Consider the following 12,922-nt stretch of genomic DNA (forward strand, 5'->3'; position numbering starts at 1 on the left):
ACCGGGGGAGGTCTTGTTTGTTTCCCCCCCCACCACACAAGTCTCATTTCTGGAGAGGGTGCACGCTGCCCAACGCAATCCGACGCTCGCACAAATGCTCGAGAATTGTGTGCAGCGGGACGATCCTCCAGGGCCCGTTTGGTCTCGGTTGCAGGTTCTTCCGAATGGGGGATGTCCCGACGATATCCCCCAAAATCACAAAACAACGCTTTGGTTGTGGCTGTTTGCAGAGGAGAATTTTTTTTAAAAAAAAAAAAAAAACATCTCCAGGTGCCGCACGGAAATCAAGACGGTGGAATTCGGTGGGAGAGCAGAATAGGCCGTGCGACATGGGTGTTCGTTTTTTAGAGACAAGCTAGCTAAACAGGGATGGTAACGAGTGGGAATCGGAGTTAGAAGAAGGGACGGGGTTTTTTAGGTGTGCAAGACTTGTCAAAATTCCAGGCCTCGCTCCCTTACAAGCCCCTATCCTCAAAACTATGAGGGTGGCTGGCTTGTGTAGCATTCAATTTGTGCAAGGATTGAACGAGGCTTGGATATATCCCATTTTAAAGCCAAATACTTTGGGTTAGAGCAGTGTTTCTCAATTGGCTGTGCTGGCTGTGGAATTCTGGGAGTTGAAGTCCACCCATCTTTAAAGTGGCCCAAGTTGAAAAACATTTTGCTACACAGATTTCTATAAATCTCATAGTGCCACCATCTGGTGACTTTTAAAAGCCAAACCAGCAAACTTATGTTAACCGGATCCTGAAACTCCCGTCGCTCCGAAAATTCCCAAATTGCCACCAACACACACACACACACAGGAGACATCAACCCACACTCCGACGTGCCACGGGCCAAAAGAAATGGGTTTAAACAAAGCTGAACCCCGCCTCCAAAGTTCAACATGGACCCAACTTTCTCCAAGACTGATATATTTTTTTTTAAAAAAAGAAAAAAAAATATCCTGATTCTAAAATTTGACTTTTGAGCTGGGCTTTTTTTTCTTTTGAAGAGCAGAGTTTGGGAAAATCTTATCAATCTTCTTTCCATCTTTGCCCTTTAGATCAGGAAAAAGCTATGGCGGTGGGACAGAAACATCACACTCCCGTCACCTCATTGTGTAAAATGTTTAAAAATAAAAATGGGATTGCACATCAAGGGAAATTGGCATTTTTTTTCTCTCTCTGGGCTGTCAAAAGAGTCGGCTTGGAAGCGTATTGCGTCCAGATCACTGTTCAGGCTACATTTTCAGCACATAGCTTATTCTTTGCAAACGACTAAAATTTCCGTGCGTGCGACGGTTAAGCCAGATGGCAGAGGGGGGAAAAAAAATTCTCATAAGTGAGCCTTCTCCGGCAGGCACCATTGGGAAAGGAAAACAATTTTGGAGAGAAATGGGGAGGGAATTAAAAAAAATATATATTAGAAAACTCCCCGAGATCGGAAACAGAAAGCAAAAAAGAACTTTTTCAGGTTTTGCTGACGTTCAATAGGTTTCCACCACCACGCCTTTCAGTCCTATCCACCTTTTAGTAGGCTGGGCTATCCGGCTTCCAAATTGAATTTAAATCGAGGAAAGAGAGAAAAAAGAAAAAGAAAAAAAGGAGTTTTGGGAGAAACCAACTTGCAACCAGCAAACGAAAGTAAAGGAAGCGAGAGAGGAAGGAAGCAAAAACTATTTCCTTTCCTTCCGACGTCCGTTTTTATCTTCTGCCCCAAAGTCCTCAACGCCAAAAAAAAAAAGCTTACGAAGGAAAACAAAAAAAATACTGCAGGACAGGTATTAAAAAAAAAAAAAAAAGTGTGTGGCCCACGAGTCTTGGCTCTCCCATCGCAGAGAACGAGAAACACGTCCAAAGCTTCGCATCTCGGCTCCAAAGAGCTTTTTGGAACTCTCGCTGTCTCAAAACTCAACAAAGTTGGGAGACCCGAAGCAGGAGATAAGAAAAACAGTAGCTTATTTCAGAAGTAAAAAGGGGAGGGGGGGAGGAAACCACCATCAAAAGACAAAACAATGGCTTAAATTTTCACATGTGTGGATGCGGGTAAATCCAACGGAGGCTGGACTGGCAGGTAAGCCCTGGATAAAGAAACAGGCTGCCCCAGATGACACTTCGACACGGCCAGGCGGTCTCGACTTCCTTTCGCAAAGGGTCCGACGACTCCGTTCGTTCCAGAAACTCCGGTTTCCTGAGCCAAGGCACAGCGGGGAAGTTCCCCCCCCCTCCCCAGCTTGGAGAAGGGGTGGGTGGGTGGGTGGGTGGGCAGGGCGGTGTGGAGGGAGGGGGCAGACAGTGCAAGGAGGCTGGAAGGCACCCAAGTGCAAATCGCGCAACACAAGACGGAGGAGGGCGTAGGCGAGCGGAGACTCGCCGAACTCAATCCACGAACCGCTGGCAGGCTTTCTTCCAGCGACAGGCCGTGCACCACATGTTGCGGTTCTCCATCCCGTAGACTTTGCGGCACTTCTTGGCTTCGCCGCGCGGCTTCCTGCGAGGAGGAAGAGGAAGAAAGGCGGTTGAGAGGAAAGAAGGAAGCAGGAGGAGGACGGAGGAAGGATTCGGGACACACACACCCCCTCCACGGCGGGTAAAAAGATTCCCCAAATCAATTTCAGCTAATCCTCTTATCTAGAACAGGGGTCCTCAACCTTGGGGGCTTAATAATAATAATAATAATAATAATAATAATAATAATAATAACAATAATAATAATAATAATAATAATAATAATAATAATAATAATAAAGTTGGAAGGGACCTTGAAGGTCATCTAGTCCAACCCCCTGCTCAGGCAGGAAACCCTATACCATTTCGGACAAATGGCTGTCCAGTCTCTTCTTGAAAACTGCCAGTGTTGGAGCATTCACCGCTTCTGGAGGCAGGTTGTTCCACTGGTTAATTGTTCTCACTGTCAGGAAGTTTCTCCTTAGTTCCAGGTTGCTTCTCTCCTTGATTAGTTTCCATCCGTTGCTTCTTGTCCTGCCTTCTGGGGCTTTGGAGAATAGCTTGACTCCCTCTTCTTTGGGGCAGCCCCTGAGATACTGGAAGACTGCTATCCTGTCCCCCCTCGTCCTTCTCTTCATTAAACTAGACATACCCAATTCCAGCAGCCGTTCTAAAGTCTGGCCAGAGGGACTCAGCCGAACATGGAGAACGCCAGAGGCCATCAGGGTCACCCAGAGAACGGGCTGGAGGTACCAGACCGGGGGTGGGTGGGAGAGAGAAAAGATGCGATAGGAAGCCCGAAGCGTCTCCACTCACCTGGTGCCCGTTGCAGGCTTTGGCACGGAAGAGGGCAATAATGGTTGTCCTTTGGCAACTGACACAGGGGGGCCTTGCAGGCGTTTCTCTCCTGAATCGGCAGGTCGGATGGGAGTCAGGCAGCCCTGGTGGAGGAGGAGGAGGAGAAGGAACAGAGATGGTCATTTTGGAAGGGGAGAGGGAGAAGATCTCAACAGGTACAGCTAAGAAGTCAACCGTGGGGTCCTTGGTGCTCTCTGAGCTTGGTTGCTTTGCTGCAGAATTTTCATGACCCAACCAGGAAACATTATCAGTGCTAGAAGAGAGTGGGGTTTGCGGAATGATGGAGGAGGAGGAGGAGGAGGACGAGGACGACTGTTGGGGTCCTTGGTGCTCTCTGAGCTTGGTGGTTTTGTTGCAGACATTTCATTATCAGACTAGGTAACATTATCAGTGCTAGAAGAGAGTGGGGTTTGCGGAATGGAGGAGGAGGAGGAGGACGACGACGACGACTGTGGGGTCCTTGGTGCTCTCTGAACTTGGTGGTTTTGTTGCAGACATTTCATTATCAGACTAGGTAACATTATCAATGCTAGAAAAGGGTGGGATCTGCGGAATGGAAGAGGAGGAGGAGGAGGAGGAGGACGACGACTGTGGGATTCTTGGTGCTCTCTGAGCTTGGTGGTTTTGTTGCAGACGTTTCATTACCAGACTAGGTAACATTATCAATGCTAGAAAAGACTGGGGTTTGCGGAATGGAAGAGAAGGGGAGAACGAGGAAGAGGAGGAAGAAGACTGTGGGGTCCTTGGTGCTCTCTGAGCTTGGTGGTTTTCTTGCAGATGTTTCATTACCAATGCACTGATGTTCCCTAGTTCGGTAACAAAATCTCTGTAAGAAAACCACCAAGCTCAGAGAGCACGGCGGTCAGTAAATGAAACAGAAGGCAATCGTCGTCCGCGGGGCCAGGGGAAATGTCCTCCGCCGTGGAGTTGATCTAAGGGGTCTCTGCCTGTGGCCTACAAGCTCCTAACCCAGTGATGGCGAACCTTTTAGAGACCGAGTGCCCAAACCACATTCCCAAACCCACTTATTTATCACAAAGTGCCAGGGCCGCATCAGCATTGTGGTGCCCTCATGGGGGGGGGGCAGGGAGGCGCCTCTGAGCACCGCCTCTGGCACGCAAAAACCAGGGGCGCAAAAATGGGCCACCATGCTGCCAGGCACAAAAAACAGACGTGCCGTGGGGTGCAGATACAAGGCGCTGCACCATGCAAGAACGGGGCAGGGCTAGTATCATGCAGGCACTAGCCCCGCCCCATTTGCAGCACGTGTGTGCTCACGGCCCCATGCATGCATGCATGCATGCATGCATGTAAAATGCTTCCCCCTCCCAATGGTTGGTGACCTCTGCTCTACCAACTCTACTCGAGCTTGCTAGTTGGCCGCTTCACCTCCTTCGTGCTGGGCGGGGCTCCTGCTCTGGGCAACGGTGGTGGCCTGATGCACCTGCTGCTGGTGGCGGTGGCACGTGTGCCAACAGAGAGGGCTCTGAGTGCCGCCTCTGGCACGCGTGCCATAGGTTCGCCACCACTGTCCTAACCTTTGCTCTGGAATCAGCTCCTTTCTGACCCAGGGGAAAAAAAAAACTGGGCTGGCCTTTTCCGCTACTCACCGAGGGGCTTTTGAAGAGGACGGGGGGCAGAGATGGCGGGAAAAGGGCTGGCTGCTGCCACGATATGCTGATTTCCATCCCTGCTGGGGGAGCCTTCAGGTCTGCCAGCACGCCAGTCGGACCCATCGCCTGAAAGCAAGAAAGATAAAATCTCAAAGTGAAACGGTGGAAAAGCTGAAAGTTGTGAAACTACCAGTCGAGGCAAGGAGGAGGGATCAAGCAGGGAACTAGCCTGGAGTCAAGGAGACTTAGGCCTGATGCCCCTCCCACCAAGCTCCATGGAACTTCATCTGGCTCTTCCCAAGAGAAAGCGAACAGTCTGGGAAGATTCTTGTATTAGAGCAGGGGTGTCAAACTCAATTTCATTGAGGGCCACATCAGCATTGCGGTTGCCCTCGGGGGTGTGTGTGTGGCCTACTGGGTGGGTGTGGATGGAGTGGGTGTGGCCTACTGGTGGGCGTGGCCAGCTCTACATCGTCCGCGTCAAGGGTGCCTGTGGGGGGCCTGGGCAGGAGTGGGATAGATCTGAGGATCTCTGGCAGAAGGGGGTGGGACCGGGGCAAGCGCCAAGGCATGGTCCATTTCTTCATTCCTCACAAAGGGGGACACCTCCCCAGCATGCACCCAGGGGGCGGGGGCGACGCAGCAGGGGCCGGTTCCTCGCTGTTTCCAGACGGCCTTGTGGAGCTCAGACTGAATGCGTTTCAGCATAGATGGCCACCACAAAATTGTACATTGGCTCCCGGCCGGCCTGGTCCAGGGCCAAGGCAGCAGGGGCCGTTCCCTCACTGTTTCCAGGATGGCTTCACGGGCCACATGAAACCACTTCGCGGGCCGCATCCGGCCCCCGGGCCTTGTGTTTGACATGTCTGTATTAGAGGCAGAAAACAACCAAGTACAGGTAGTCCTCAACTTAGGCTTGTTTAGTGACCCTTCGGAGTTAGGACGGGACTGAAAAAAGTGACTTATGACTGTGTCCCACACTTATGACCGTCGCTGCATCCCCCACGGTCACGGGGTCAAAATTCGGAAGCTTGGCAACCGTCATGTATTTATGTCGGGGTCATGTGATCCTGACCTTCCGACAAACAAAGTCAATAGGAAAGCCAGATTCACTTAATAGCTGTGTTACTGCCATGTTTCCCCGAAAATAGGACCGGGTCTTATGTTAATTATTGTTCCAAAAGACGCACTAGGGCTTTATTTTCAGGTTAGGGCTTCTATTCGGGGAAAGTCCGTCTAGTTCACGGGTAGGCAACCTTGGCTCTTTTATGACTGGTGGACTTCAACTCCCAGAATTCCTGAGCCAGCATGGCTCAGCTTGGAAACCTCTCCCTTTCCCCTCAGCATGGCTGGCTCAGGAATTCTGGGAGTTGAAGTCCACGAGTCATAAAAGAACCAAGGTCGCCTACCCCGTCATAGGGTAATTGCAGTGAGAATAAAAGGAAGGGGGATCCCAGAAGTAAGCTGCCCTGAGCTCCTATAAGTTTGCCTACTCCTGGTATAGTGTCTCCTGCTTGAGCAACGGGTTGGACTAGAAGACCTCCAAGGTCCCTTCCAGCTTTATTCTGATTAAGAGTAGCCAATTCTAGGCCAGAGCTCTACCTGTCCCAGGTGTGGCTGCCAGTGTCCAAAGCTCTTCATACAATGAAACCCATAGGTCAGGGGTAGGCAACCTTGGCTCTTTTATGACTCGTGGACTTCAACTCCCAGAATTCCTGAGCCAGCATGGCTCAGCTTGGAAACCTCTCCCTTTCCCCTCAGCGTGGCTGGCTTAGGAATTCTGGGAGTTGAAGTTCACGAGTCATAAAAGGGCCAACTTTGAAGACCCCCGTGTTACAGGAAGACAGCCATTTGGTTAATCTGGTTTACGGCTGGGTAAATATGAGGTGTGAAGATAGTCCTTGACTTACAACCATAATCGAGACCAAATTACGCTTGTAAGTCCGGGCAGTCAAGGTCATCACATGACCAGCCTGATTTGACTTTTTTTTTGTGGTGGTCATTAAATCAATGCTCTAGTCCAGGGGTAGGCAACCTTGGCTCTTTTATGACTCGTGGACTTCAACTCCCAGAATTCCTGAGCCAGCATGGCTCAGCTTGGAAACCTCTTTTTCCTCAGCGTGGCTGGCTCAGGAATTCTGGGAGTTGAAGTCCACGAGTCATAAAAGAGCCAAGGTTGCCTACCCCTGACCTATACTGTAGGGGTCTCCAACCTTAGCAACTCTAAGACTCGTGGACTTCAACTCCCAGAATTCCTGAGCCAGCCTGGCTCAGCTTGGAAACCTCTCCCTTTCCCCTCAGCATGGCTGCCTCAGGAATTCTGGGAGTTGAAGTCCACAAGTCATAAAAGAGCCAAGGTTGCCTACCCCTGCTCTAGTTGATGATCTTAACTGGGGCTTATTTTGGGGGTGGGGCTTATATTACGAGCGCCCTGAAAAATCATGCTAAGGGCTTATTTTCTGGTTGGGTCTTATATTCGGGGATTTAACAACTGTAGTGATTCACTTAACCAGTGTGTCTGGAAAGGTCGTAAAACAGGGCAAAATTCGCTGGTTTGACATCGGTTTGGCCAGCTCCTCTGGATGGCTATGGAAACGCACCTGATAGGCATGATCGGCTTGGATGTGCCCCAGGCCTGTGGGTGCCGACTGGCTCAGGAGGTTTAGGGGTGCCGACTGGCTCAGGTGAGACACCACGGAAACCTTGGGGTTGAGTGGAATAGGCGGAGTTTTCTGGACCTCTTCCGGGACTGGAAAGGGAGGGGGCACCGGGGAGGTTGGGGAGACGGGGGTCAGGCTGGAGAGACCGTCGGACAAGGAGTCCACGTTGACGTCCAACTCGGTGTAGTAGAAATCTTCCTCTCCATCACTCTGATCCAAGTCAGCCTTCCTCCTGCGGAAAGGGAACAAAGAGGATCTTAAATGAGGAAAGAAATGGACCAAAAGTAGAAGCTTCTGCTGGTACTTCAAGGGATGATCATCCTAAGCATGGTAGAAGTGCTTAAGATATCATCTCAATCTTCTTCTTTCTGGTATCATCTCAACTTTCTCCTTTCTGGTATCATCTCAACCTCCTTTCTAGTGTAATCTCAATCTTCTCCTTTCTGGTACCATCTCAATCTTCTCCTTTCTGGTATCATCTCAACCTTCTCCTTTCTAGTGTCATTCTCAATCTCTTAGAATCAAGATCTCACGCGAAGTATTAGTACCGCTTTATAAAACCCTAGTGGGACCCACACCTGTAATACTGCAACCAATTCTGGCCACCATACTACAAAAAAGATGTTGAGACTTTGGAAAAAGTTCAGAGAAGAGCAACTAAGATGATCCAAGGCCTGGAGAATAAAACATACGAAGAACGGCTGCAGGACTTGGGTTTGGCCAGTCTAAAGAAAAGAAGAAATAGGGGAGACATGATAGCAGCGTTCTGGTATCTGAGGGGCTGCCACAAAGAAGAGGGGGTCAAACTAGTCTCCAAAGCGCCAGAGGGCAGGAGAAGAAACAATGGTTGGAAACTGATCAAAAATAGAAGCAACCTGGAATTAAGGGGAAACTTCCTAACAGTGAGGACAATTAACCAGTGGAACAGAAGTTGCCTCCAGAAATCGTGGGTGCTCCATCACTGCAGATTTTTAAGAAGAGACTAGACAGTCACTTGTCTGAGATGGTATAGGTCAGTGGTGGCGAACCTATGGCACGGGTGCCAGAGGCGGCACTCAGAGACCTCTCTGTGGGCACGCGTGCCATTGCCCCAGTCCCAGGCCTTCAGCTGGGTTTTATAAAACTTTTTCGCTTTAGGCCTCCGCCGCTGTGTATAAAAAAAAAAAGGTTCAATCAATCAGTCAATTTCAACTTCTCATGGGAAAAAAAAAGATCTTGCAAAGTTGGAATTGATTGATTGAACTTTTTAGTCCCACCCAGTCTGCCGTTACCACCGCAGCCACGCCCACCCAATGGGCCACACCCACCCAATGGGCCACACCCATCCGGCACTCGACGATGCATAAGTGGGTTTTGGGTTGCAGTTTGGGCACTCGGTCTCTAAAAGGTTCGCCATCACTGGTACAGGTTCTCCTGATTGAGCAGGGGGCTGGACTAGAAGACCTCCCAGGTCCCTTCCAGTTCTATTCTATTCTATTCTATTCTATTCTATTCTATTCTATTCTATTCTGTCTGTCTGTCTCATTCTATTCTATTCTGTTCTGTTCTGTGCTGTGCTGTGCTGTTCTATTCTGTCTCATTCTATTCTGTTCTGTTCTGTTCTGTTCTGTTTTCAATGTTTCTCTAGTATCATCTCAACCTATGGTCCCTGGCCCATGCATAACTTGTGAATTTCCTGCCCGACCATTCAAAATCTTTGCGGGCTCTCCTTCAGGCGTCCTCCTCAAAGGAAGCAAGGCAGGTGGCTGTAAATAATGGGGTTTCCTCAACCATGGCACCCCCTTTGCATAAAGTCCTCCCAGGAAGAAGCATCTGGTGGCTGATGGTTCCAATGGAACCCTATCTAGATGGCTTCAAAAGGGGAATTCATGAAGATTGGGTTGTCCCTGGCTATGATTACTGAGGGCTTTTTATTCATTCTGAATCCCAGTCAATCTACTTTAGTCTTGCTGCTAGGAGCAAGGGTGGAAAACGGACTCTGTCTCCCTCTTCCCCCAACTCAAACTTGTGAGATTCTGAAGGTCGTCCAGTAGACATCACAAGACGCAGCATGCAGAACTCAACAGGTCCAATGACCTGATTTCACCCAAGATGGCTTAGTGCAGAATAAAACGAACCACGTTAAGCCTTAGTTGTGTGAAAGCCAGTTGGTAACTCCTTCTGTGAAGTCAACCTAGCCAGGCTCGCCACCACACAGACATGTCCTCCAAAGGACCAAGAGGTTGACCTACCCCAAGTGAACGGCTCGGATGTGCTTCTGCATCCCTGAGGAACTGCTGAGAACTTTCCCACAGCTCTTCCACAAGCACTTGAACATCACCTTCGTGGAGTTCTGGAACATGAAAACACGCAGTTTAGGTCTGGGGGTGCCACTCAAGGTGGACCACTCAATCCCGCCTCAGGATTCCCAAGGATTCCCTCCTGGAGATTCAAATTCTGCCTTTGGTCAAACCCCTGGCGAACCTGACTCTAGAGAGAAGTGCATATTATATGCATAATTCAATTTGTTTATTTATTTTGGCCATGTTTATGCAGTGTATATTGGAGATGGTTACCCTTTTGAGAGCTGTAGGCAATGAAATCTCATTTTAATGTATGCTGATTAGTGTAGATTCAAAGTGACAAAGTTATTTCTATTCTATTCTATTCTATTCTATTCTATTCTATTCTATTCTATTCTACTCTATTCTATTCTGTAATTCCTATTCTATTCTATTCTATTCTATTCTATTCTATTCTATTCTATTCTGTAATTCCTATTCTATTTTATTCTGTAATTCTATTCTATTCTGTAATTCCTATTCTATTTTATTCTGTAATTCTATTCTATTCTATTTTATTCTGTAATTCTATTCTATTCTATTCTATTCTATTCTATTCCATTCTGTAATTCCTATTCTATTTTATTCTGTAATTCTATTCTATTCTATTCTATTCTATTCTATTCTATTCTATTCTATTCTATTCTATTCTATTCTATTCTCTATTTCTATTCTATTCTATTCTCTATTCTATTCCTATTCTATTCTATTCTCTGATTGGTGACAGATAAGAAGCTGTTGCAGACTTTACAAATTAATTACAATAACAGATGGTTAACAGAGGGCTTTGAAGTTTTGTGTATGTATGTATATATGTATATGTGTATGCGTGTATGCATGATGAGTAGCACGGTGGCCTAATGGTGAAGACGTTTGCCTCTCATTCGGAAGTTTAGTGTGAGAGTGCAATCCTAGGTCGTGGCAGACATTTCTCTCCCAGGGCGCAAAGTAAAGAATATCTGTTGTGAACGCCACGTAGGTGTCGGGAAGGGCATCCAGCCAGTAAACGCTCAGCTCCATCACACAAACACGCACACCCAAAAATAGATAGATGCGTCACAGGTCAAATTGGTTGCAAATAGACGTAGAGGTTTATAATTTTGGGGGGACCCGATTCGCAAGGGGAAAAAGTGATCATTGTTGCGATAATTTTATCAGTATTCAGTTTTTTGTCTTTTGATTCACATTTTTCCCCCCAATATTTTTGTCTAAACCCGTTTTGTTTCTGTAATTTTTTGGGAAAGGGGAGGGGAAGTTTTTATTTTAACCTTCTGAATAGAATAAAAAATATATTTCAAAAGAAACTTGAGAGGGTCCCTTCTAAGCCTCCAGTCCTGCTGCCTATTATCCTGCTGAGGGCTCTGCTGTCTCTTATCTCGCTCTCCTTTCCTCCTGTCCCCTTTCTCACGTAGCATCGCACCAAGAGGTAAGATAGATAACCTTTATTGTCGTTTTTTACTGTGGGCACACTGGCACGTGTTAAAAATGAAATTCTGTTGCCTGCTCTCAAAAGTGTACACATACACACCTATAAACATGCTACATACAACATCTGTATAGACCTACACCCTTACATATACATAGCAAATAAATATTAAATACTGTCCATCTTGAATATATAACGGAAAGAGGAAGCTTGAGAGTTCACAAGGTTAATACTGTGTGGAACAAAACTGTGACTGAATCTGGATGTTCTGCTTCGGATGCCACGGAGCCCCCTCCTCCCAGAAGGTAACAAGGAAAACAGGTTGTGGAGAGGATGTGTCGTGTTCTGGATAATCTTACGGACCCTGCACAAGCAACGCTTCTGTGCTATGTCCTGGATGGGAGGGAGGGAACTGCCAATGATCTTTTCTGCTGTCCTCACCACTCTCTGCACTGCCTTCCTGTCTGAAGCAGGGATGCTTCTAAACCAGACTGTGATGCTGTGTGACGGGATGCTCTCGATCGTCCCTCTGCAGAAAGTGGTAAGGACAGGGGAAGGAAGATGCGCTTTTCTCACGCGACGCAGAAAATGTAGACGCTGCTGTGCCCGCTTCACCAGGGTCTCGCTGTTGAGCAACCAAGCCAGCCTACTTGTTAACTGCACACCCAGGAATTTGATGTTGCTAACCGTCTCCAAATTTCCGGGATAAGCAGGCAACAGGCTCCTCACCACCCTCGCATCCCTTCTCACCTTCCTCTTCCTGGGGACGGGTTCCCCAAAGAGAAACTGTGTGGCTTCTGTTTCCTCCAGTTCGGACTGCAGGGAAGACAGGAGGCTGGTCGTCATGTCGGCGGTCAGGGGTGGCGAAGGGGTGGAGGGGGTGGAAAGGTCGCTCGGGGGATCCCAGCTCCCGTCTCCGCTGTGGTTGCTGCTAGAGCAGCTGGAAGACCTAGCGGGAGCTTCTTTCCACGTGTCACAGTTCATTTCTGTCGCAAAAACAAACAAACAAAAAAAAACAAAAACAGGTGGTGAGGTCAGAAGCTGTCCAGCGTGAACAATCAAGATTCCCGTGCATAAAGTTCGATGGGAAGTCCTCAGTTTATGACCACAACTGAGCCCAAAATTTCTGCTGCTAAGCAAGACAGTGATTGAGTTGGGTCCTGTTTTTGCGACCTTTTTTTGCCGTCCCTGTTAAGTGAACCACTGCCGTTAAGTTAGTAACACGGTTGTTAAGTGAATCCGGCTGCATCATTGACTTTGCTTGTCAGATGGTCGCAAAAGGGGATCACGTGACCCCAGGACACTGTGATTAAAGGCCTGGAGATTAAAACATACGAAGAACGGTTGCAGGAATTGGGTATGTCTAGTTTAATGAAGAGAAGGACGAGGGGGGACATGATAGCAGCCTTCCAATATCTCAGGGGCTGCCCCAAAGAAGAGGGAGTCAAGCTATTCTCCAAAGCGCCTGAAGGCAGGACAAGAAGCAACGGATGGAAACTAATCAAGGAGAGAAGCAACCTGGAACTAAGGAGAAACTTCCTGACAGTTAGAACAATTAACCAGTGGAACAACCTGCCTCCAGAAGCGGTGAATGCTCCAACACTGGAAGTTT

General features: G+C 48.1%; 1 protein-coding gene across 1 annotated transcript in view; it reads right to left on the reverse strand.

Annotated features, from left to right (window-relative positions):
• Positions 1–2,363: 2,363 nt before the first annotated feature.
• LOC114923139 (zinc finger protein 704-like) overlaps positions 2,364–12,922 on the reverse strand; it is a 39,820-nt gene continuing 29,261 nt past the window's right edge. Inside the window, exons 4-9 of the mRNA XM_029285716.1 lie at positions 12,061–12,296; positions 9,795–9,895; positions 7,504–7,795; positions 4,901–5,029; positions 3,249–3,373; positions 2,364–2,475 (exon numbers count right to left, since the gene is read on the reverse strand). Coding sequence (XP_029141549.1) covers positions 2,364–2,475; positions 3,249–3,373; positions 4,901–5,029; positions 7,504–7,795; positions 9,795–9,895; positions 12,061–12,296 — 995 coding nt within the window. The remainder of the gene's footprint in view (positions 2,476–3,248; positions 3,374–4,900; positions 5,030–7,503; positions 7,796–9,794; positions 9,896–12,060; positions 12,297–12,922) is intronic.

This window comes from Protobothrops mucrosquamatus, unplaced genomic scaffold, assembly GCF_001527695.2.
Source record: "Protobothrops mucrosquamatus isolate PMUCROS unplaced genomic scaffold, P.Mucros_1.0 scaffold2102, whole genome shotgun sequence".
NCBI lineage: Eukaryota > Metazoa > Chordata > Lepidosauria > Squamata > Viperidae > Protobothrops > Protobothrops mucrosquamatus.